The sequence below is a fragment of the Aethalodelphis obliquidens genome, unplaced genomic scaffold (genome assembly GCF_003676395.1).
Source record: "Aethalodelphis obliquidens isolate GAN/ISIS:26980383/991018 unplaced genomic scaffold, ASM367639v1 scaffold72, whole genome shotgun sequence".
In the NCBI taxonomy this organism is placed as follows: domain Eukaryota; kingdom Metazoa; phylum Chordata; class Mammalia; order Artiodactyla; family Delphinidae; genus Aethalodelphis; species Aethalodelphis obliquidens.
In genome coordinates, this window is record NW_020838016.1 from 9,414,791 (window position 1) to 9,439,256 (window position 24,466).

The 24,466-nt window shown below is 38.3% G+C and overlaps 1 protein-coding gene across 2 annotated transcripts in view; it reads right to left on the minus strand.

Moving 5' to 3' along the window:
- Positions 1-828: 828 nt before the first annotated feature.
- Positions 829-24,466, minus strand: part of GK5 (glycerol kinase 5) — a 77,608-nt gene continuing 53,970 nt past the window's right edge. Inside the window, exons 12-16 of one of the 2 annotated variants that reach the window (XM_027091766.1) lie at positions 17,553-17,647; positions 11,148-11,251; positions 10,225-10,284; positions 9,726-9,859; positions 829-5,963 (exon numbers count right to left, since the gene is read on the minus strand). In XM_027091766.1, the coding sequence (XP_026947567.1) occupies positions 5,815-5,963; positions 9,726-9,859; positions 10,225-10,284; positions 11,148-11,251; positions 17,553-17,647 (542 nt within the window). In that variant the 3' untranslated portion in view covers positions 829-5,814. Of the gene's footprint in view, positions 5,964-9,725; positions 9,860-10,224; positions 10,285-11,147; positions 11,252-17,552; positions 17,687-24,466 lie in introns of both variants that reach the window. The other variant, XM_027091765.1, reaches the window with a different exon arrangement.

Consider the following 24,466-nt stretch of genomic DNA (forward strand, 5'->3'; position numbering starts at 1 on the left):
CCAAGTACAGAAAAACTTCAAACTCTTCTCAGTTCTTGACAGAGTTTGGTGATGAAACTGGGATGCTGACAGAGACAGGACCTTCTGGGAGAGACAGGACAACCCTGTGGGCTGGGTTAAAGAATATGAGAATTCCCTGGGATCTGGTGGCTAATAACCTTGCCCAAGTGGTGGGGAAGAGGGAGAGGTAATTTAGTAAATCTAAGGTATTTGCCTTACAATCTCCACATCCTAGTGGGTTGTTTCTAAATAGCAAAGAATCCACTATTAGTCCCTATCACCCTCATTTATTTTTTTCCTACAATTTCTTTTACATAGCCAGATTCTTTACATATATATATATATATATATATATATATATATAAAAAACACATATATATACACACAGATATATATATGTATATTTTTGGCCACGCTGCACGGCTTGCGGGATCTTAGTTCCCCAATCAGGGATCGAACCTGGGCCCTTGGCAGTGAAAGCACGGAGTCCTAACCACTGGCCCGCCAGCGAATTCCCTAAAAATAATTTTATAATATTTAATAAATTTATAGTCACATACATTTCAGAAAAGTCAGCTCCACATACCTGCCCCTTCCTGTCCTCCTCATTAGACTAATATGACTTTGAACAACAATAAAATCAAAACCATACCCCTTTCTTTCTTCAAATAATTGAATGTTTAGTATCCTTCAAAATCCCTACTACAGAATGAACCATGGGCTCCCCTTCGGTCAGGGAATGGAATCCAGATTGTCCGACTGAATCCTCTGCCATCATCATCGGGATGTCGCTATTTATGTGCGCGGATGTGAAGCAACGAAGAGAGAAACACTAAAAAAAAATGGCTTTAATACACAATATGTACAGATCACTCACTGTTTCGTTATAATTTCCCAAATAATTTTAATGATAATTTTCATAATGGATTTTAACAGCTGCTAGGTTAATTCCGTCACATTAGCATTTGAAAGTATGTTTCTTCCAGTTATTTAAAATTTTTCTAAACATTTAAATATACAGTATATTTTCACAATAGATTGTACCATCTTTTTTCCACTACAAAGAATTAACTCTCATCTCTAGTAATTTCCTCTGTGCAAGAATACAGAATATAGAATAAGCCTAAACAGGATCTGAAGAGGCAGGGTTACAGAAAACCTTCCTTCTCTAACCATATTAAGCCTCATTTTTTTCTTCTTCCAGTTAAAAGGGAAACACAAGCCCAAATTTATCTCGAGTCACAACCGAAGTTAACATATGCTTATTTCTCTGTGACGTTCTTAATGCGCAGAAACCAAAACAAGAAATGGTATTAAATAAGAACTTCCAGGTAAAATTTAAAAATAAATCCAAAAGTTAAAGTAGACAAAAGGTAACGGGAAAATTCCCATACACATGAAAAAGATTCCTTCTATTCTGCATCCTTGATTTTATCTATAGATTTTAACAATGATTTATGATGTTCTCAATGACCATTTAATAAAACTATGAAATTCATAAAGAACATGAGAGAAATAAAATTATAAATTTACTGATGCATACAAATTGGAATCTATATTAACTGTCTTACACAAATAGGAAAATTTTGAATTAATTTTCCACAAAATCATTCTGAAATATTTACACAAATCAGCTTATTTTAAATAAAAAATATTTTTAGGATTATGATACCTATGTACAAAACATGTATTTGTACACTTTACTTAACATTCTAAGTAAAGGTGTCTTTGAAACTTTTTTGCTATTATACAGTGTTAGTACCACACTACATAATAAGTATGTAAGAAATACAAGAGCTCTTCTGCTCAGTACATTACAAAGTCATGTTCAAATGCTATATACATTTTGCCCAGAAGGATTTGAAAATGCTACTTAATGACTTCTTAAGTCACTGGACTGATTTTTTTTTTTAAGTTTTTAAAAAGGATATTCCTTTAAGGATATGGCTCCTTTAGCAAACAACCCAATTAGCAAATGGACAAAAGATATGGACAGACATTTCACTAGAGGATAAACAGATTGCAAAAGAGCACATGAAAAGATGTTCAACATCATTATTAATTAGGGAAATGCAAATTCAATCCACAATGAGAAAACCACACACTTATCACAGTGGACAATCGTGAAAAACGGTGACAACATCAAATGCTGGTGACAACGTGGAGAAAGTGGATCCCTCATACATTGCTGGTGGGAATGTAAAATGGTGCAGCTATTCTGCAAAACAGTTTGGCGGTTTCTTGTAAAGATACGGCTCATTTAAATTGGAAACCTTATCATTTATTTTCTACACAACATAGGTATCTATACAGACACATCCATTTTATTTTAATAAACCAAATGTAATGTAAAGTGGGGGGAAAGACAATGGAAATAGACTAACAGAGAATTTCCGAAACATCCGATTCTGCAGGTTCCTGCCTCTATCATTCCCATTCCCATGATCATTCCTGCATCCTTCTAGGGGCAAAGGTCCCATGGGAATATGGTGACAAAATAACCAGTGACTCACAGTAGATGCTGGTGCCAAAATACTTACAGCTATGAGGATCCCAAACTTTAAAAAACAATGTGATTCTCAACGGCCTATTTGACTTCTCTGGAGTTACCCCTTTAGGCTGGTTTGAACCAGATGACCTGGATTTGAGTATGCAAGATGAGGACTCTGGGACCAGATAGATCCAGGGTGTGTTTTGGGCTTTTAATTTTAATTGAGAAACATGATATAAATTTCCCTATCAAGAAACACATGTAACATCAAGGACAAAATGTATACGCAAAAAAAGTTGCACTTACAAACACAAAGTACAAATTCATCCCACAAATATGAAGGCACAGAGTTAAGTTCTGTGGAAGCAGACATGTTTTCTGCTTTCAGGGAACTTCTAGTTTGGTGGAGGCTTGCCCAGAGGCAGATAAAAGAGTAATCATCTCCTTTGTTCAGAGATGAAAAGGAAACAAAAAGGCAGATCAAATCAAAGATGATCTGGAGACTACATTAATCCCATACTGAAGTCATAAATTCACTCATTAAGACCACAGAGAATGCAGACATGGGGGTGAGGGTAGGTGGATAAAAACAGCAGAAGACAATTACAGCATGACATTTTTTCCCCACCTCATTAACCAGCAAAGCAGAAACGCTATTTATTTTAAGATACTACTACTTCTTTTTGCTAACAACTATTTCCTAAGGTAAAAATGAAGCAGAGAGAAAAGGAGTACGATAGACACTCTACATTCACTGAGTCTTCAATTTTCTTCCAACAGTCGACATCACTGGTTCTCAACTGCGGGGGTGATTTTGTCTCCCAGGGGACATTTAGCAATGTTTGGAGACATTTTGCCATCATTAAGTAGATGGATGCTAGTGGGTAAAGGTCAGGGATCTGGTAAACATCCTATAATACATAGCACCCAAAAACAAAGAATTATCTGTCCTCAAATGTCAATGATGCTGAGGTTGAGAAACCATGTCATGGTTGGATATAAAAAAATTTAAAAATCAGTAAGTCTATAGTATAAAAGCATTTAGTACCACTTTAGGAAGGATTGTACAGGAAGATTCTCCTTGATAAGATAGCTACAGATCTCCTAAAATTATCTGATAGACCCATAGTGAGGAAATAAAACATGCTGAGAAATATTAGCATAGAAATTTTTTTAACCTCAATTATTAGCATACGTATGAAAAATAAACTTGAAAGGACAATTTTTTGCTCAATTAATTCTGATAATCAGCGCTTTCTACAACCACAAAAGCAAATGTGGTCATGTTTCTGATTTAGGTCAAATCTGACAAAAGATCTAGTAAACTGTGTTACTAAAAAAAAGGCCAGACATATTAAAAATAGAAGATTAACTTCTAAACTAATGGAAGAAAAAATTAGCCACTGATTTTTGAGGAGATGCTCAATTCCAGTAGAAAGATATTCAAAGTTATTTTTCCACATTATCTAAAAGATATTTCTCCTTTATTTTGTGGTTTCATGATGAGAAAGAACAATGTGGAAAATGAATGAAATAACAAATGTTTAGGTATTAATAATATCACAATTCAGTACATCCTAATACAAAAAGACAATTATTTCCTATGGACATCATACCCACTGAGGAGCAGACGCTATAAGAAATAGTAAAACAGAGTGGCTTTCATATGACTTTGATAAGAAAGCTTTTAATTGGCCACTAAGCTTTGTAAAAAAGGATGTGAATAACAGAAAGAATGAAATGAGTAAGATGTTATCTACATAAGGGGATCTGACTTATTACAGTAAACAAAACACCTTGACTTAACAAAAATATTTCCAAGTCTAGTATCTATTACCTGTCTCTGAAATGGACATACATGATAGTAACAGCCAACTTCCCTATAACAGTCACTTCTTTAATTACATTATTATTTAACAGTGAGTTCTACAACAGTAGGACTTTATGTGATATGATAAAGCCTGACCAAGAGGGAAATAAATACATTATTGCTGCAAATCTAAAAGGAACCTAGCCCCAAAACAGGGAGGGGCAAATAACATGAGAACATGTTGGAAGGTGGTCAACTTGCCTTAGGACAAGTTTATATCTGGCCTGAAGCTACTCACAACTCTTAGCTCTTACCTTACTCTACCTTGTTTCTATCAAGTGAGTTTGAAAATGTAGGACTCATGCTGTTCCTCTCTGTGGATCTCTGGCTCAGTGGCTGAGGGGCAGTCACTAGCTTGACTACACTCCCATCCCCTCTGTCAGCTACCTCACTGCACAAATCTCAGAGAGATGAGTAGATTGGACAAAAACAAGAAAGATACCTGGACAAGCAAAATACCCCAATGAAGGCAATTCTTAAGTCAGCAATAAATTAGGGCACTTTCTTCAAATTAACCTCTGTCGACTAGGCACTTAATAAAAATAAAAGACGTTTACACCAGCATCTCAACAAGTAAGAAGGATAGAGAAGAAGAGAAGAAAGGCAAGATTTATATTTACTACGTGTATTTTGTAAAAAATGAGATTTTATATTTTACCCAGAAATTTTTGAAAGAATGCTATCTGAGAAGGAAAGTATTCTCCTATTCCTTATGAATCAATACCCAATGAATCAATACCCTTTTTGGTTTTACTAACTAAAATGATTTTTTTCAGTGTTTTTCAATATATAAAGAAAGCTCAGATTTTGGTTAAACAAGGAAAAATTAAGGCAGTGTCTTTAAACCCAATAAGGGAAAGAATCGACTACCAAATGAGCCTATCTAAGAGAGACATATTGAGCTAACATTTGGATACAACACTGAACAATTATGGCTTTAAATAGAAAATATTAAAATTCAAATATCAAAATTCCACATTTTCTTGGTTATTCTTTCTTTTTAACTATATGGACTTCAAAGAGCCCACTTCATTTTAAAGAATTAAGGAAACACTTTTCACATCATTTTGGAACAAAACACGAACAGTGCTTGACCCGGAACTATTAACTCAGATAGTAAACAATTATGTTCATATTGGCCCAGTACAAACAGGAGGAGGACCCGTGACTGTCAAAACATGGCTGGAAATAGCTAGCGTCCTTTGGAATTTGCTACAAAACAGAAGATTTAAAAGTTCTGAGGTATTGTTGCCTTACAATCTTACCAAGGTTTAGAATTTTTTCAATGAGGAGTTTTGTTTTGTTTTCAAAAAAGCAGTGCTTTTTCTCTCCGGTTGCAGAGCTCAGCTCCAGTCTTCTCCTCTCATTCATGGTCGTATTGTTGTCCCTGAGCTTTGTCTCATCTGCACATCACAGCAACCAGCCATGTGTGGTTTCAGTCATTCCGTTAGTGCTATGTCTTGTTATACCAATTCATGGAGCGTTTCACTGCTTTGACCCAGTTTCCCATATTCTTTTCATATTCTTGCCATTTCTTCTGTGGCTTGAAAACTATTTCACTTTGCCTCAGTTTCTTTAGTTCCTCCTTGTCAGTCCAAAACCCTAGAGATGAAAAAATTTACTCTCAAGTTTTAAGGCACATAATGAGTCCGTAAAGTTTATCCACAAACCTATGTGAACTGGTGCACAGGTGAACAGTTATTACTTTAAAACACAGTTCAAACTATTTTGTTGCTTTGAGCTTGGTTAGATTGACTATCCCTGGGAATAAATACATCAGGGTTTAAAAGTCTTTTGGTATCTAACTAGCAGCTTTATTTCTGTGTGGAAGGGCACCAAATCATTTCTAGAGCAACCACATCCTGCCATCATTTAATTTCATGACTAGCTCTTAAGAAAGAAAGAAAGAAAAAAAACCCAAGTAAGAAATAGTAGGGGCTTCTCTGGTGGCTCAGTGGTTGAGAATCTGCCTGCTAATGCAGGGGACACGGGTTCGAGCCCTGGTCTGGGAGGATCCCACATGCCGCGGAGCAGCTAGGCCCGTGAGCCACAACTACTGAGCCTGCGCGTCTGGAGCCTGTGCTCCGCAACAAGAGAGGCCACGACAGTGAGAGGCCCGCGTACCGCGATGATGAGTGGCCCCCGCTTGCCACAACTAGAGAAAGCCCTCGCACAGAAACGAAGATGCGACACAGCAAAAATAAATTAATAAATTAATAAACTCCTACCCCCAACATCTAAAAAAAAAAAAAAAAGAAATGATATACTTTCTTTTTATACAATTTAAAAAAAAACAATGATAGGGCTTCCCTGGTGGTGCAGTGGTTAAGAATCTGCCTGCCAATGCAGGGGACACAGGTTCGAGCCCTGGTCCAGGAAGATCCCACGTGTCGTGGAGCAACTAAGCCTGTGAGCCACAGCTACTGAGCCCACATGCCACAACTAGTGAAGCCCGTGTGCCTAGAGCCCACGCGCCACAACAAGAGAAGCCATCGCAATGAGAAGCACGCACACTGCAATGAAGAGTAGTCCCAGCTCACCACAACTAGAGAAAGCCAGTGTGCAGCAACGAAGCCCCAACGCAGCCAATAAATAAATAAATAAATTTATTTATTAAAAAAACCAAAGCAAAACAATGATAAATTAAGGTTTTTCTTTTTTTTTGGCGACACTCTGCAACTTGTGCAGTATATTAGTTATCCGACCAGGGAACAAACCCGGTCCCACAGCAGTGAAAGCACAGAGTCCTAACCACTGGACCGCCAGGGAATCCCCCAAGTTAAGATTTTTGTCATATATCTTGAGGTAAGAGGCAACTCCTCAGGATATGTATAAAATTCAAAGTTGGGGATTAATATAAAAAATAGTTTCTTTTTCAAACTATTGCATTTCATACAAGGCTTTTAAATTCCAGTTCAAGATAATCTTGTAGTTCTGGCATATATTGTTCTTTACAAAGAGGATCATTTATAATAAAAAGCAGCAAGAAAACATATTATAACTACGATCATACGTAGTCTGAAATGGTAGCGATCCCTTGTTAATAAACTTGGTACATCTCACTTACTCTGAAGTATTAACATGGTTGACAAGTCTTCAAGAAGTACATTTTTCTCTTACCAATAAAGCTGACACATAAAATTCTTTCTTCTAAAAGTTTCCATCAGGCCACATTCTATTTACAAAGTCAGTGTTTTAGACTGTCTATATTTAAAGATATTAATTATTTTATGGAAGTTATTAAAAGACTAAAAATAATCTTTATTAGTGTACTACAAGTAGATATATCTAGTCATGAAAATAAGTATGTTCTTAAGATTCTTATTTCCAGAATTTATTATTTACACTTAATGGCATACATACTCTTAAAAGTCACTTTATTAAATGTGTATTGAACAGACCCAGTTTCTGGGTGAATTTTGAAAATACAGAGAATTTGCGTAGCCTTCATGTCTCATATTTCTTTTTTTTTTTTTTTTTTTTTTTTTTTTTTTTTTTTTTTTTTTTTTTTGCGGTACGCGGGCCTCTCACTGTTGTGGCCTCTCCCGTTGCGGAGCACAGGCTCCGGACCCGCAGGCTCGGCGGCCATGGCTTACGGGCCCAGCCGCTCCACGGTATGTGGGATCTTCCCGGACTAGGGCATGAACCCGTGTCCCCTGCATCGGCAGGTGGACTCAACCACTGCGCCACCAGGGAAGCCCCATGCCTCATATTTCTGAGAGAGAAGTAATCCAACCAGAAATTTCAGATTCTCTGAGGAGGTAAAACTGTTCCCTGTAGTTAGTGAAGTATCTTTGTATTGAAAAGTTTTGAAATTAAATACAGATAAAATGAAGTAGATACAACTCAAGCCACTATATTATATGTAAGAATAACTTGCATGTGTCTGTTATTTAAAGTGTATTAAATGTTCAAGAGAATTTGACATGTTTAGCTTTATAAGGTGATAAGTGTAGATCAATTTGATTAACTTTAAAACAATATTGGAATGCTTATGAGCATTTGGCTTACTGTAATGATAAGCTTAATTTATTCATTTTTCAAGAGTTGTTTAAGTACTGGAGAAATTTCCTTGTTATAGTTCTAAGTTTGCTCAATTAGTCATGTGAAATTATTAAAAATAACATCAGCTATATTGTACTTAAGAGTTGAAATACACAAAGTAACAAATTTGTAAACGGGAATGACTATTTAAGGGGAAGTTATTTTCTTCAACTTGAATTAATCAAACACCAATCAATGAACAAATGAAAGTGATTGTTTCAATTTTATTCAAAGTTAACAGATTTTTAGTAGAATAAAGTATAAGGTGAACTTACCAAGATTTGATGCTTTTTGGGTCCATAACTTTAATTGCTAAATAACAGCCTAAACTTTTAAGTGTAAGATATCCTGTTTTGTACAAACACTCCTCCCTTCCACACAGGAACACAGGAAAACACTCCCAGTGTCCCAAGCGACATCCTGCTCCTAAAGAGCCCTCTAATTGGCCTCCCCATGTCTGTTCTTTACTCCTCCCAACTAATTAGTGAAAACACTAATTGCCAAAGTGACTTGTTCAAATATAGATCTAACCATGTCCTTCTGCTTAAAATTGTTCAGTGGCTCTCCAATGCATTCAAGATCAAGTCCAATCTCCTCTATATGAAGAGGCCACCATGACTGGACCTCTATGTACCTCTCCAGCCTCCCCTCTTGCTCTCATCCTATCAGCACCATAATGGGCCAGTACCTTTGCACGAGCTGCCTTCTCTACTGGACCACTCACCTCTATTCTCTCACCTGGTTGTCTGCTAACCCCTTCAAAATTGAACTATACGTTGTCGCCTCTGGGAAAGCCTACACCAATTGCTTGATACTGTGGCTGTTTGCTGGGCTTATCACAGAAGAATAATAATGGGTTGACTTGCTTGACTGCTCCCACTGGAGACTCCCATAGTAGGGACTGTATCATTTAAACTCTATTATTCCCAGCAGCGACTCTCATGAAGCAGGTGCCCAACAAACGTTCACTAAATGAAAGAGTGGAGTGGTTTCTAATGCCAAAGACAAGCTTATCTAATCAGAAAGTTTACCTGGAGACATTCCCTTGCTAAAGACCAGAGCAGTTGAGAATTAGCTTTCCTGGTCTCATTCTTCTGACTGAAGGAGAGCACCAAGGAGGGAGGAGGTGCAACCAGGCCCACCCACAGAAGAGATCACTGGAACATTTTGCGAGTGATGTGCATATGTGTATGGGGTCTAATGGACACCAAGCCTTTCCAGACCCTCTCTATCTATAATTTTGTGATTTGGGAGGAGAAATGCTATCTGTAAGAAATGGTTTTGCAAGACAGCTCTCGTTTCAATAAAACCCACACGTACCAACAGCAAGGCCAGCTAGAGAAGCTGCACCTACGCAGGACATATCAACGTGGACGGGTCTGTCTATGGTCTCATTAATCAGGTCTGAAGTCATCTGCATGACAAAACTGTTCTTACAAACTCCTCCATCTGCTCTGTGGGGAGAAAGATATTGGAGATAAACTACTGTAACAAAAGCATAAATACATTATTAATTCTTTTTTAAAAAGCCACACTTTTTTTTTAGATCCTTGATTTTATTTTTAAAGTTTAAAGATTCTTATAATACACATATGGGTGCTAAGATCCTCTCAGATTCCATATTGGGTTTTATTCTCCTTAAATCCAAAATTAGCTTTCCTTCCTCTCCAAATTCCTATGACCAAGAATTTTGTTGCAAAGAAGGTAAGCATAAGTTCTTTTTGAAATCCTGAATAATCATAATCATGAAAATGCCAACAGCAGCTACCACTTAACTTCCAATTTCTAATTAAATCTATTAGAAACAAAGTTTACCTACCGGATTTTTCTTACAGGAATGTGGATCTCTTTCTGCATCACCTCATATAACTGTTTGTTTCTAGTTAAAAAAACAAGGAAACTATTTAGAGGCAGTTCATATCATAATAATTCTCTGTTTTTTTCCAATCTAGAATAATAACTGTGGTTTTATTTACATGACATTTATAAAATATGCAAAAGAAAACACTAAAGAAATATATTAGGCTAACTGGATGTCAATAACAGATGGTCAAGTAAACAAGAGGTTCAGGCCCTTCTGTTTTTCACTTTGATGCAAAAGAACATAATTTTTATTTCAGAACTAAATTTAATCTATTACCATTCCTGCAAATAAAAATTTAAAGCAAGCATCCATTTAATAGGTATGGATGACACACCATAAATAGCATCTAATAGAAATCAAATATAAAAATAATGATTTTGTAATCAGAGAAAATGTTATTTTAAACATTACAAATGTTCCATTTGTTCCATTCATGACAGCTGCGTTTTTAATTTTAATGAGCTACACCTGCCCCGTAACAAAAAGACCAAAAGAAATATACATAAAGAATAATTCTGATGAGTCAATCTTTGAGTATAAAAGAAGCATTATTAGTTAGAATTCTCCTTCATGAATAAGGAAATAAAAGACTTTGAAAGTCCAAATTTTGAATCCTTTATGCTTAATAAGTTGGATATTTTAAAAATCATTCAGTTTTCAGATATCAAATCTAAGTGGTACTGGTACTATTAAATGTGAAAAAAAAGAGAGGCAAAAAAATTAGTAATAAGAATAGATTATATCATATACAGTATGAATTAAACTAATGGTATAAACAGTTAAAATTAAGAAATTTAAAAATTTAGTTTAGTAGAAATTAATAAAAGGAAATAGCGATACTGTATGGGGAGGGGGGAGTTTCGGGCAGGTTCTGGTACCTGAAAGCTATGGACTCCAATATTGCTCGTACAAGGTGGTATTTATTGGTGGAAGACTTCAAACCCATAAAAGAGGCACATGCACAGGGGTCATTTAATGGAGCCTGAAGTAAAAGACAGTAATATATTATTACTGCTCTAAATTATATCTATAGACTTGAAGGTATATTACACAATAAAAGCATAGCCATGTTAGAAAAAAAAAGAATGCTCATTTAGAGATAAATAGTTTTAACATAAATGATAGCCCCAAAATGATGTTAACTATTCAAATAACCTTTTGATAGGACTTAAGCAAGGATGAGTCACAGATATCAGACATATGGGCTGGATCTTCTGTTTGCACCTGTACCAAGAAAAGGGACTGAAGCCCAGAGTAATAGATTATGAAATGCTTAGCTTGATATATGAGGAAAATGGAAAGCAATGCCAGTATTTCCCCTTTTCTCCAACTGTAAAGTGTTTACACTGAAACTGTTTACTATGTAGAGTGGTTTTTTGAGGATATTAAGTTAGACTTAAGATAAAAAAACTTCAAAGCAAAAAAAGTGTTTTCCAGTATCATAACTTACACCCAATATGTTGTCAGACTTTCAAAGTAAACTCTATTTCTTAGCTTAAATAGTGTTTTTTCTTTTATTTTATATAGTTTATTTATTTATTTTTGGCTGCATTGGGTCTTCTTTGCTGGGCACGGGCTTTCTCCTAGTTGCGGTGAGCGGGGGCTACTCTTCCTCGTGGTGCACGGGCTTCTCATTGCAGTGGCTTCTCTTGTTGCAGAGCACGGGCTCTAGGTGTGCGGGCTTCAGTAGTTGTGGCTCGCGGGCTCTAGAGCACAGGCTCAGTAGTTGTGGCGCACGGGCTTAGTTGCTCCGCGGCATGTGGGATCTTCCCGGACCAGGGCTCAAACCCGTGTCCCCCGCATTGGCAGGCGGATTCTTAACCACTGTGCCACCAGGGAAGTCCTAGGCTGGGTCATTTATGATATTAGGCAATAACACTAAAGAATCTGCCTGCCAATGCAGGGGACACAGGCTCGAGCCCTGGTCCAGGAAGATCCCACATGCCGCGGAGCAACTAAGCCCGTGCGCCACAACTACTGAGCCTGTGCTCTAGAGCCCGCGAGCCACAACTACTGAAGCCCGCGTGCCACAACTACTGAAGCCCGCACACCTAGAGCCCGTGCTCTGCAACAAGAGAAGCCCCCGCTCGCCACAACTAGAGAAAGCCCAATGCAGCCATAAATAAATAAATATTTATATTAAAAAAGAGAACATAGAGCTGTAGATTTAAAAGAAAAGAAAAGAAAAGAAATGACCCTGCCTAACATCTGCGTTTAAAAGGCATAATCTTGAGCTGGAAGTATGTATTCATCAGATGAAGTTTGTATTCATCTTTGTGTAGCCAGAAATGCAAGACGATTCTGGGACACAAAGATGAAGCACAAAGATCCCTGTCAGGCCTTGCCATCTCACAAGGAAACAGACAGAAGAGTCCCAACACACCTACGCAAGGTCATGACAGAGGGACAGGCTAGTGTTGTCAGGAAATGATGGTTCCCAGAAGCTCCTTCTAGAAGGCTTCAGAGCTTGACATACCATCTTTCCCTGGAAAACTTTCTATCACACCTCCTCCTAGTTAATCCTACTCCCCTTCCAAATTTTGGCTCCGCTTCCTCTGGGAAAACTTCAAATCCCAGAAACTAGGTCAGGTTCCCCACTATCCATTTTTATGGAACCTTGTAACTTCCCATCATATCATGTGCCAGTTTATAATCACAGATGTTTGTGTGATTGTTGAAACTCCATCTTCTGTGCTACACTGTTAGCATCACAGGCAGAAACGTATCTGATGTGCTCACGGTGTGTCTCCAGGGCCTAGCACTGCACCTAGCCCCACACAGGGGATCAATACGCATTTGTTGAATCCATGAACAAATAATACTTTTCCTAATGCCTTAAATGAAGAAATTCTATATTACATCTTATCTTTATCATAGCCATGATTTTCCTCCTTGTGATCTTATCTTTCAAATTTATTTTGAAAGAGAATTTTTCAAACTTATTAAAACATCTTTTGGTGATTCACTCAGTAAAAGCTAAGTTATATAGTAAAGCTGGTCTATATACCAAGTGATATAATACTGTATGACAAAGATGGGTCAGACTCAGCCGGTTCAATTAGTCCCTAGTAGTATGTGATGGATTTTTTGTGTTTTTTATGGCTGTGCCGCGTGCCTTGCAGGATCTCAGGTCCCGACCAGGGATGGAACCTGGGCCCCGGCAGTGAAAGAGCTGAGTCCTAACCATTGGACGGCCAGGGAATTCCTTTGCTATGGTTTTTTTCTGCGTAAAAATTACTTCTTCCAATATACCACATAAAATCCTGGCCTGAAATCACTTTTGTACAAATAGCTATGAACATAATTTACCGTTAGTAATAGGCCAACTTGAGGGGTTATAAATTCCATAGAAACCTAAAAATTTCTTAATAGGTTACAATGTCCCTGCATTTGTTAGTCCAACTGAGTCTCTCTTTGGGATGATAAAGTAGGAAAAACACTGGCAAGGTACTTTTAAGGGCCTGGTCACACCTTGCCAGGGCAGACAGCCTCCAGCCACACCTCCAATCTATCACTGCCAGGCCCATCAAGTGAGCTTTCCAGAACAGCAGGACTCAGCAAAGTTGTGTGTGGCTCTCTAAGCAAAACCAGCAGACTCCTGCCCGGGCCACAGGTCCTTGTCCCCACTGGAACCTCAGCCTAATCCGCTGGGGACTTGCACAATGGTTAAGGCCACCATGCCTCTTGTCCTTGTCAACCTGGACCCTAAAAGTAAGTTCTTCTGGCTCCAGTTATGAATTCCTGTTGTCAGAGTATTTTATGCTCTCCCAGGAAACAGCAGAGCGGTTAAGAATCTGGACTCCGGAGTCCTAAAGCCAGCTCTGTCACTCACTAGCTGTGTGACACTGCCCAAGTGATAGAACTGCTCCAAACCTCAGCTTCAGAATGGGATGATAAGAGTATCTTCTACCTTGTTGAGTGACTGAGGATTAAATGAGACCGACGCGTGAAATGAATTTAGGACAGTGCCTGAGACATAGCGAGTATTCACAGGTTAGCTGCCACTATAATTTATATTTTAATTGTCATTTCTTACTCAAAGCCTTCCCACTATTACTCACTTTCTTCATAACTATTTTACTATGCCTTTTCAACTTTTCCTTCTGTTGTCAATAAACTCCTCTAACTCTTAAACAACTCTGAGACGTGCCTTCCACTGATTTTGTGGTTGGTTGCTATAACGAGCCTGGCTCTGTGCTGGGCAAATGGCTTCAGCTGCAGCTATGGAGTGGAAGGTCCACAGGCTTCCATACACAAGGACCAGAAGGACTGTTCTAGCCTCCCATGACCACCGTCAGCCACCATGCATCTGCTGTCAGCAGACGCGTCGCCTCCCCCGTGTTTGCTTAGGTCTGCATCAATATCGTGCTTTATATCCCTTTGCCTTTCCATGGCTCAGATGTCCCAGTCACGCACAGAACTAGAGGGGGAATTACAGGGGGAGGGGTTCTCAGTAAACTGCTTGAATCCTTGTCTAAAGCAGCCATGTTTCATGCCCTAGTCCTACTGCTGCCACCACAACTGCAGCGGGTGAGCACAAGTCTGTCCAAGGCTTGAAAAGACAAGGTGGCCCAATCAGATTCCCTCCCCTGGAATCTGAAAGAGGAAGCGCTTCAGAGGGAACAGACGCGAAAAGGATGCGCAAGATGGAAAAAGGTTGTTGTGTTTATATCCAAACTGTGAAAAGGCAGAAAGTATAAGGAAAAGAATGACAGTTAAACAGAAGTTATGAGGAAGAAAGGGTATAGAGCAAAGCTGGTAAGGAGAAGGGAAAAGCAGAGCCACAGAGAGGCAGAAACCACAGAGAAGAACACTGAGAACTGCTACGTCAGTTGCCAACTCCTTTCCAATCCTGGTGCTCAGGAGTGTGTGAACAGCCAGCTCCTCTTGGGTGGGCAGGGGGAGAGAGGGAGGCGCTCAAGCAAGCCTGTTCCTTGCAAACCCAAGAACCTTCACTGGAGCATGACTCCTCATCCGCTGAAGACTGGCACTTGGCTCACGGTCCTGCCATCCTACTATGTATGGCCAACATCAGAGTAACTTTAACGTCAGGTAGATGACCACTGATTCTTGCCTCCGATACCTGTGAGGGATGCTCTGCTCTAGCCTGCCCCTCCCCAAACCTAGACAAAGCCACAATGGCTGCACCAATCGATGCCACTCTGTGTACAGCCTTATGCTCCAGCCCATTCCCTAAAGTGGCTGCCCCACAAGTTCCCCCTGTCCTCGAAGTTCCTCCAATGCCCCTTTCTCAGATGACGCCCCTGAGGCTATTAGGAGCCTTCAATATCCTGCCCCCCATTACCTGCAACTGTAACAATATTCTAAAATTAAAGGCAGTATCATAGATACTTGACCCTTCCTTCCTTCCATTCTCCTAGCCCACATTTTCTCTAGTTGTTGACGTTGGCAACTTACAGGTGATCTCCCCACTATTTTCTGAACAGCTTAGTATCAACACACTATTGTTGTTTGAATTAACTTTTGGTTTCCAATTAAGAGTTTCATTTTACTTCAGGAAATAACGAGCCTGCGGTCCTACCCCACCCCACCCACTTCAACATACTGCCAGGTTGCAATCATGGCAGCACAGGGACATTTTGTTAGCAACATGAAATTAAAATCACATCTGTGATAGTGTTGTCTAATCTTTTAGACTTTAGCTATACTTTGGTTTTTCTAATCACATAGTTTACATTATTTTTACAGGCATATGAACTGGTGGAGAAGTTAGAGTTGCCAAGACAGAGTCACAACTAGGTCCCCCAGCACATTTTTCAAAAAGGGAAGAATCCACAGTAACCTAGTTAAACCCTCCCTTTGCTGATGACAACTATTCATCCAACCTTCCTCCTTAAACCTCAATCAGACAAATATTCTTCATTACCTGCCCTATCATGGATGCCATTTAGGTGCCTCACATCACTCTGAAGAGGATGCAATGCAACCTCTTTATGTAGTTAATAAACTTTTAGTCCTTTGTGATAAAGTATGTAGAAGGAAATTATTACAGATATTAAAATAATGTTCATTTAAAAATCTAGTTTGAAAATATGGTATTTTTAGGGATTTAAAACCCTAAAAACCCTGATCTAACTCCTTTCACCAGGTTCTACATTGTATTATCCAAACTTTTAAATTTTGGATTTTTTGTAACTGATTGCTTGAGTATAGATGGACTAGAAGAAAGGGAAATTTTTATTTTTTGAAAGAAAAAAATATTTAGAGGAGTATTAAAGGACTAATTATCCCCCCAAAAAGGAATTTTGTTTATAATAATATACTTGAAAACAGTTTGTAAAAGTCTTTGTAACACTATGCTAAAATTAAAGGTAGTATCAACAGATCTTTCAATTAAATACAAAGTTAAATATTACACAATCAAGTATTTTACTGAGTTCACTTTTTAGTTAGGCAAGGTAACCAACATCGCACATCATAACGGTTAACGAAAAGAAATTCTGATGTTTTTTTAAAATGTTAGGGACTTGCCTGGTGGCACAGTGGTTAAGAATCTGCCTGCCAATGCAGGGGACACGGGTTTGATCCCTGGTCTGGGAAGATCCCACATGCTGCAGAGCAACTAAGCCCGTGCGCCACAACTACTGAGCCCATGCGCCACAACTACTGAAGCCCGCACACCCTAGAGCCCACACATCACAACTACTGAGCCCATGTGCTGCAACTACTGAGCCTGCATGCTGCAACTACTGAAGCCTGCGCGCCTAGAGTCCATGCTCCACAACAAGAGAAGCCATGGCAATGCGAAGCTCATGCACCACAACAAAGCGTAGTCCCAGCTCGCTGCAACTAGAGAAAGCCTGCACGTAGCAACGAAGACCTGATGCAGCCAAAAAAAAAAAGAAAAAAAAATTAATGAAACTTATAAACAACTGAAAAAAATAAGGTATAATATATACCTTAACATTATTTTTCTAATTCTCGGTGGTACACCTCCTCTAACTAAAGAATGCTGATCTATTTTCCCCCACTGGTAAATGGCTATTTTTGGTCATGATAAAGTAACCATGGGTCTTATGTAAAAGTTCTATAATAAACCTGCCAACTTTTAGTTTTCACAGAGATGGAGTTCTGAGCAGAAGCCAACAGAATTTGCCCTGCCCTCTCGTGGAATTCATGCTAGGTCAAAACACAACTTCTCAGCCCTAGAAAGTACCTTTCACCTCAGTTCTGTTCAGTGCCCACATTTTCAGATACATAATATTAGGTGTGAGTATGAAGAGGGAAATGTTTGTAATTGCCATTAACTTAAAAAAAAATACCTGCAATCCACTAAAAGATGGAACAAAATAAACTCCTTCAGAATCTTCCAAACTTCTGGCCATTTTTTCAGTTTCAGCAGCATCTGTGAACAGATCTGCAAAAACAAAAACAAACAAACAACAACAACAAAACCCTAAAACAAAACGAAGGGGTTGGGGAGGGACAAACAGAATTATGTTATACGACTAGTATTCACCTACATCAGCATTTATTACAAATATAATGTGAGAGGTCGCTCACTTAAAAGGGTCAGCACAAAGGCAATCTGCTCTAGTGCTATCTGGGTTCTCCCACTGCAGAGGTTTATGGCCCATGGAAAGGACAAGGGAGACAGAAGACCCTCTTAAATGGGCTCTGGATGTAACGGGCCTTACTTTTTTCCTTTAAAGATAATTGGGCTGTTTAAGAATTAATTCTATGTGTTTTTTGGCATTAAAAACTTTATTCTCCTAAAGGTTACACCCATTCTAGTTTTCTGATGAAAAGATCATCTACCTATAACAAACAAGAGAGTCAACTGAAAAACTATTCCATCTAAGGAGTTCAGTAAAGGGCCAGTAACACAGAGATACACTAAAAGTCAATCTTTATAAAACAAACAAAAAATCAAGATCTAATTTATTTAGTATACTTTTTTATTGAAGTAGACATATAGGAAGATGCACAAATGCTAAATGTACACCTGGATGAATTTTCACAGTGTGAATACACCCAGGAAACCAACACCTAGGTCAAGACACCAACTTCTTTTGCTCAACATCATGTTTGTGAGATTCTTTTGTTACAAGTAGTTGTACTTCATTCATTCTCATGCCTGTATAGTATTCCATTCTCACCATACACAGTTCATTCAATTATTCTACAGCTGATATGCATATGGGTAGTTTCCAGTTTTGGGCTAATATAAATAGGCCACTTTGAACACTCATGTACCTTCTTTTTGGTAAGCATATGTATATATTTCTGTTTGTTATATACCAAGGGATGGAATTGCTGGTCCTAGGATCTTCACATTTAGGACTAGCTTTAGCAGATATTGCTGAATCGTTTTCCAAAGTGGTTTTGCCAATTTAAGGCTCTTGCCAGGCATATGAGAGTTCCAGTTATCCCATATTCTTGTTAACAATTGATACTGTCTATGGTTTTCATTTTCACTGTTTGGTGGTATTGCACAATAGCTTGATTTTGTATTTCTCTGTTGACTAATGAAGTTGAAATCCTTTTCATTGGCCATTTGGATACCCTTGTTTGTAATGTGACTCCTGAATAAGCATGTGAGACTGACAGCATAGATCAGATGCAAAAGATCAGGAATTGGTCGTAATAAATATTGCTGGCCTTATACAGTAATACTTAAGTTGGTTTTATTTTCTTGTATGTTTTGTGATTCTTATAACAAAGAATTGATTAAAGACAAGACGTTTAAGGAACACCTATGATAAAACTATGGTTAATGAGGATTGCTCAATAATTATTACAAATTTTACTCAAAATGACAGTTATCAGATCCATAAGTTACATTCATTTGTTCAAAATGTCCAATAACACATCAAAATAGACAGCACTTCAAAAACTAATATATTAAGAAGAAAACACTGCTCTTAAAATCTATACTTTGAAGAAATCATGTCTAAATGTCTAAATTTTTCAACCAAGATGTGAAAAACATACTAGATGGCTGGTTTGAGGAAAGTTTTTGGTAACAGACAAAGAAACAGGGGGAAGAAAATCAAGTTTGTCCACATTCTTTACTGGTTGTTCTGTCCTTGCTTGAAGAATTTCTCTAAACAATCTTCTACCTAAAATGCTCACCAATGAGCTGATTAATGGAAAGTCCTGTGGAGTAGGCAGACTTCACTCTGTCTCTCCCAGTGAATGCAACTAAGAATCCTGGATGCAATACACAGAAAAGCTATCTGAAGACTCAAAAGAATAAGCTAGCAGTCCAACCAAGGAACTCTGAGTACCACCAAACCAGCAGTGAGTTTCCTGTTTTTTATTTTCTCTGATATCTCCTGTCCTAGGATCAGGGACAGCCTGAAACCTGAAACTTGGGTCTGTACACCAGGTACAAATATGAAGAGCTTCTGAAGAAGCCCCTCTTTTTGGTCTGAGGAGTGAGAGTCAGGGGTCTCCACAGGACAGAGAGTGGGGAAATGATCCTGTTTTTTTGTTTTTTGAATGTTTTTCCATTCTACCTGAATGAGAGAGAAAAAACATTGTATCTTCATGTTTTTGCAAAAACAAATAGGAAGGATAAACCAAAAACAAATGTAGTGATTATCTACAAGAGGTAGGAAGACAGGGTGAAGGGAGAGGAGAGGGAGTCAACTGCTCCTTCTTTTATGAATTTGACTTGGAAATCATGTTAAAATTCCACATTAAAAAATATTTTTAAAAAGGATGCAGAGGGAAAAAAACTAAAAATGAATAGTAACAGAAACAAATGAACCCAGTTCTTTTCAAATTAATAAACTCACCGAAGGGAGAAGAAAAAGAATTAATCCAGGTAATTTGAATAGCATGCTTGGACCATATACCCTTAATATAAAGAAAAAAAAACCTTTGAACATTGTTTGTTGGAGTGGTATGGGTCTAGTAACTCAAACTCTTTGGTGTATATTTTAAGATTGAGCAAATAAGTACATAATATTAATGTTGTTGGGAGCCAGGTTCTCGACGTGGTTTTTTCCACGTCAAGAAAAAACAAGTGGGAGACAAAAATATAGAACGGGGACTCTTCTCTCTCACACACACACACATTTCCAGCTCTGCTACAAAGGCATTCCAGTCATTGTTCTTATATGTTTTTTAATTTTTTTAAATTTATCAAATTGTACATTTACTTATTGGCTGCACTGCATAGCTTGTGGGATCTTAGCTCCTCAACCAGGGATTGAACCTGAGCCCTCAGCAGTAAAAGTACAGAGTCCTAACCTCTGGACCACCAGGGAATTCCCCCAGTCATTGTTTTTATTTTTTTAATAATGTATTTATTTATGTATTTATTTTTGGCTGCATTGGGTCTTCATTGTTGGGTCTTAGTTGCTGAGCGCGGGCTTTCTCTAGTTGCAGTGAACGGGGGCTACTCTTCATTGCGGTTCGCGGGCTTCTCATTGCAGTGGCTTCTCCTGTTGCAGAGTTTGGGCTCTAGGCGTGCAGGCTTCAGTAGTTGTGGCACGCGGGCTCAGTAGTTGTGGCTCGCAGGCTCTAGAGCGCAGGCTCAATAGTTGCGGCCCATGGGCTTAGTTGCTCCGCAGCATGTGGGATCTTCCCGGACCAGGGCTTAAACCCATGTCCTCTGCATCAGCAGGCAGATTCTCAACCACTGCACACTAGGGAAGTCCCTCATTGCTTTTAAATACCATTTCCCACTAAAAGGAGGCAGGGCTCATTGGAAAAGTGGCTAATTCCAGGGCAGGGATACAAAAAACACAAGATGAGCTTAAAACCACCTTGTGCCAGAAATTAAGAAAGTGCTCAAAAATAATACAGATAGACACTTCAAAGACATAGAAGCCAGTCTGAGGAAGTTTTCACTGGCCAAATCTGGGGCTATTTGAGCATGAAAAAAAATAAATAAGAACGGTAAAAATTATAACCTGCTGAATAAAATAAGAAACCATGAGTTTATACCAATAATAAATTAACAGAGGAGAAGGGAAAGCTCTTCCTTATATAACAGAATGCTAACTAACAAACAGAGGGAAAAATGGAGTTAGAAAGCACCATTTTGCAACTATCAGAGTGAAGACTGATCCGGGTAGGAATCATCAATGAAAGCTAAATTTAGGGGATGGGGGAAGTTTGGTGAGAAAAGGGGTATCTAGCTAATCTCAAAGTATCTCGCCACATATTATTTATTACAAAAAAATGTTAATTATACAATGGAGAAATCAGAAAATATCTTATGCACTTGAACAAAACTGACAGAACCAAAACAGGAGTAAGAGGCACTTTGCATCTCCAGGTATGTATTCTGAGAAAGACACATTATCACTTATGTATAATTTCAGTCCAAACTATATAACCTGGATCTAGACATGAAACACCCAAATTGAGGGACATTCTATAAAATAACTGACTTATATTCTTCAAAAATGTCAATAGAAACAGAAAAGTTGATGAAACTGTTCTAGATTAAAGGAAATTATACAATAAGCAATCCTGAACTGGACCCTGTATTGGAAAAAAATTGCCATGAAGGACAGGATTGGGACATCTGACAAAAGTATTGTACCCACTGTTAAATTTTCTGAAGTTAATAACCATACTTTAGCTATGTGAGAGAATATTCTTGTTCTTAGGAACTACATAGTGAAATACTACAGGGAAAGAAGTAAGATGCACGCAAGCTATTATCAAAGAGCTCAGAAAATTATATAGATATTTATCTATCCTACAGCATATTGGATGGATAGATGGATGGGTGGGTAATAGATACATAGGTAAAGCAATTATGGCAAAATGTTGAAACATAGGGATAATCTGGGATAAAGGGTATACAAGAATTTTTGTACTATTTTTACAAGTTTGAAATTATTTCAAAACAAAAAGTTAAAACAGTTCTCATTTTCTCTTTCTCCACCCCCCCCACATATACATATATACACTCACTGAAATGTATATAGGGTAACTTAGATATGTTTAAAAGAGATTTAGTTTATCAATCTACCTTTTATGATTTGCATACCATTATCATTTTTGGCTTGGAAATTTAAAATGCTTCTCTTTATTTGCATATTAATAAGCATTCATCATTTTCATCTAAGTACTAATTTTTACAGAATTATAGTCATTTTCTTTATTTTCTGGACACTATTAAATTGTGTTTCAAATGTTTTCCTTGGCCCTATGCTACTTAAGAAAAGACATTTCAAATTTCCATGTGGCTAAGTACCATTTAAATACTGTTTTTACTATTCATTTCTAACTGTATTACATAACAGGCTGAGATGTTCCACTCTTGTTTTTTTGGGTTTTTTTGCGGTACGCAGGCCTCTCACTGTTGTGGCCTCTCCCGTTGAGTAGCACAGGCTCCAGACGCGCAAGCTCCGCGGCATGTGGGATCTTCCCGGACCGGGGCACGAACACGTGTCCCCTGCATCGGCAGGCGGACTCTCAACCACTGCGCCTCCAGGGAAGCCCTGACATGTTCCACTCTTGCGTCTAAGTATGGCACTGAGAAAAGGATTTGGTTCTGTGCGTGTGTGTGTGTGTGTGTGTGTGTGTGTGAAAAGGGATTTACACAGACTTGAAATAAAAACATAGATGAACAGGAAGAAGAATGAACAACAGAAAAGATGTATACTCCATTGTCTATTCTTGACCAACAATTTGCCCCATAAATTACACATCACAGAATTAAAAGCATTTATGGGACGGAAAAAAAAATACCATTTTGAAACACTGGACAGGAACATTACTTTCTTTTGTAGAGCAAGCATGCACACACATAAAATCTTTAAGCCCAGCTTAATTAGGGGCTCTTTTTAGTGTTAAGATCATTTCAATCTCTTAAAAGGATATCCAAAACTATGTTCTTTTTTTTTTTTTGCGGTACGCGGGCCTCTCACTGTTGTGGCCTCTCCCGTTGCGGAGCATAGGCTCGAGACGCGCAGGCTCAGCGGCCATGGCTCACGGGCCCAGCCGCTCCGCGGCCTGTGGGATCTTCCCGGACCGGCGCACGAACCCGTGTCCCCTGCATCGGCAGGCGGACTCTCAACCACTGCGCCACCAGGGAAGCCCCAAAACTATGTTCTTAATGTATGGAAATAAAGTGTTTACATTACAGTAAGAAAACTTAAATCAGTTTGCTCTAAGAACAGCTCAAATAAAATAGAACAAAGAGAAGTCTGGCCTACTACCAGGAAAAAAATATATTTTTATTTGGAAAACACTTTATTTGTATCCTTTGCTTTCTCCATTTTGAGATCTTTGTTCTAGATCATTTTGGGTAATTTCTTCAGAAAGTATATACTGCATGGCCAAGAAATGTGCCTTTTGCACTTAATCTGAATGACATCTTAGCCAGACCCTGGAATATTGGCTCCCTGTTCTTTTTTCTCTGTAATGGGTAGATGTTGTTCCACTTTCAAAATTTTACAACTAACTTCCAGGCCGGTCTGATTCTCTTCTCTTTATAAATCAACTATTCTTCCTGTCTCAACTCTTTTCTTTATTCTTGGGATTCAGACAATTCATCTACATATGACTGTCTTAGTGTGCGACTTTTTTAAACTTGGTAAAGCCATTTCACTCTGAAAACTTAGGTCTTTCTTCAGTTCAGGGACATTTATTTTCAATTCTCTCTTCAATTTTTACATTTTCATAATTCCATTTTCATATTCTAGAAAAGAGACAATTAGTCACATATTTCTTTCCTCTGATCTTTCCTCTATATATCTTACCTTTCAGCTTTATTTTCTATTTTTTTCCTTTTTGTTGTTAAATTCTTCCTGATCCCTACTTGGGTTTTCAGTACTGTCCATTTTACATTTTATTAATTTCTTTACATATTATATGTCACGGTTTTTGTCCTTTGAAATTCTTTATTTGTTCCCAACATTTCTTTGCAATATTTTCTTTTATCCATTTACTGTTTTATTTTTGTTGTTGTTATATATATATATATATATATATTTGTGTGTGTGTGTGTGTGTGTGTGTGTGTGTGTGGTATGCGGGCCTCTTACTACCGTGGCCTCTCCCATTGCGGAGCACAGGCTCCGGACGCGCAGGCTCAGTGGCCATGGCTCACAGTCCTAGCCGCTCCGTGGCATGTGGGATCTTCCTGGACCAGGGATCGAACCCGTGTCCCCTGCATTGGCAGGTGGACTCTCAACCACTGCGCCACCAGGGAAGCCCACTGTTGTTGTTATTTTAATCTTCTGTTTCCTCCATGACATCTGCCT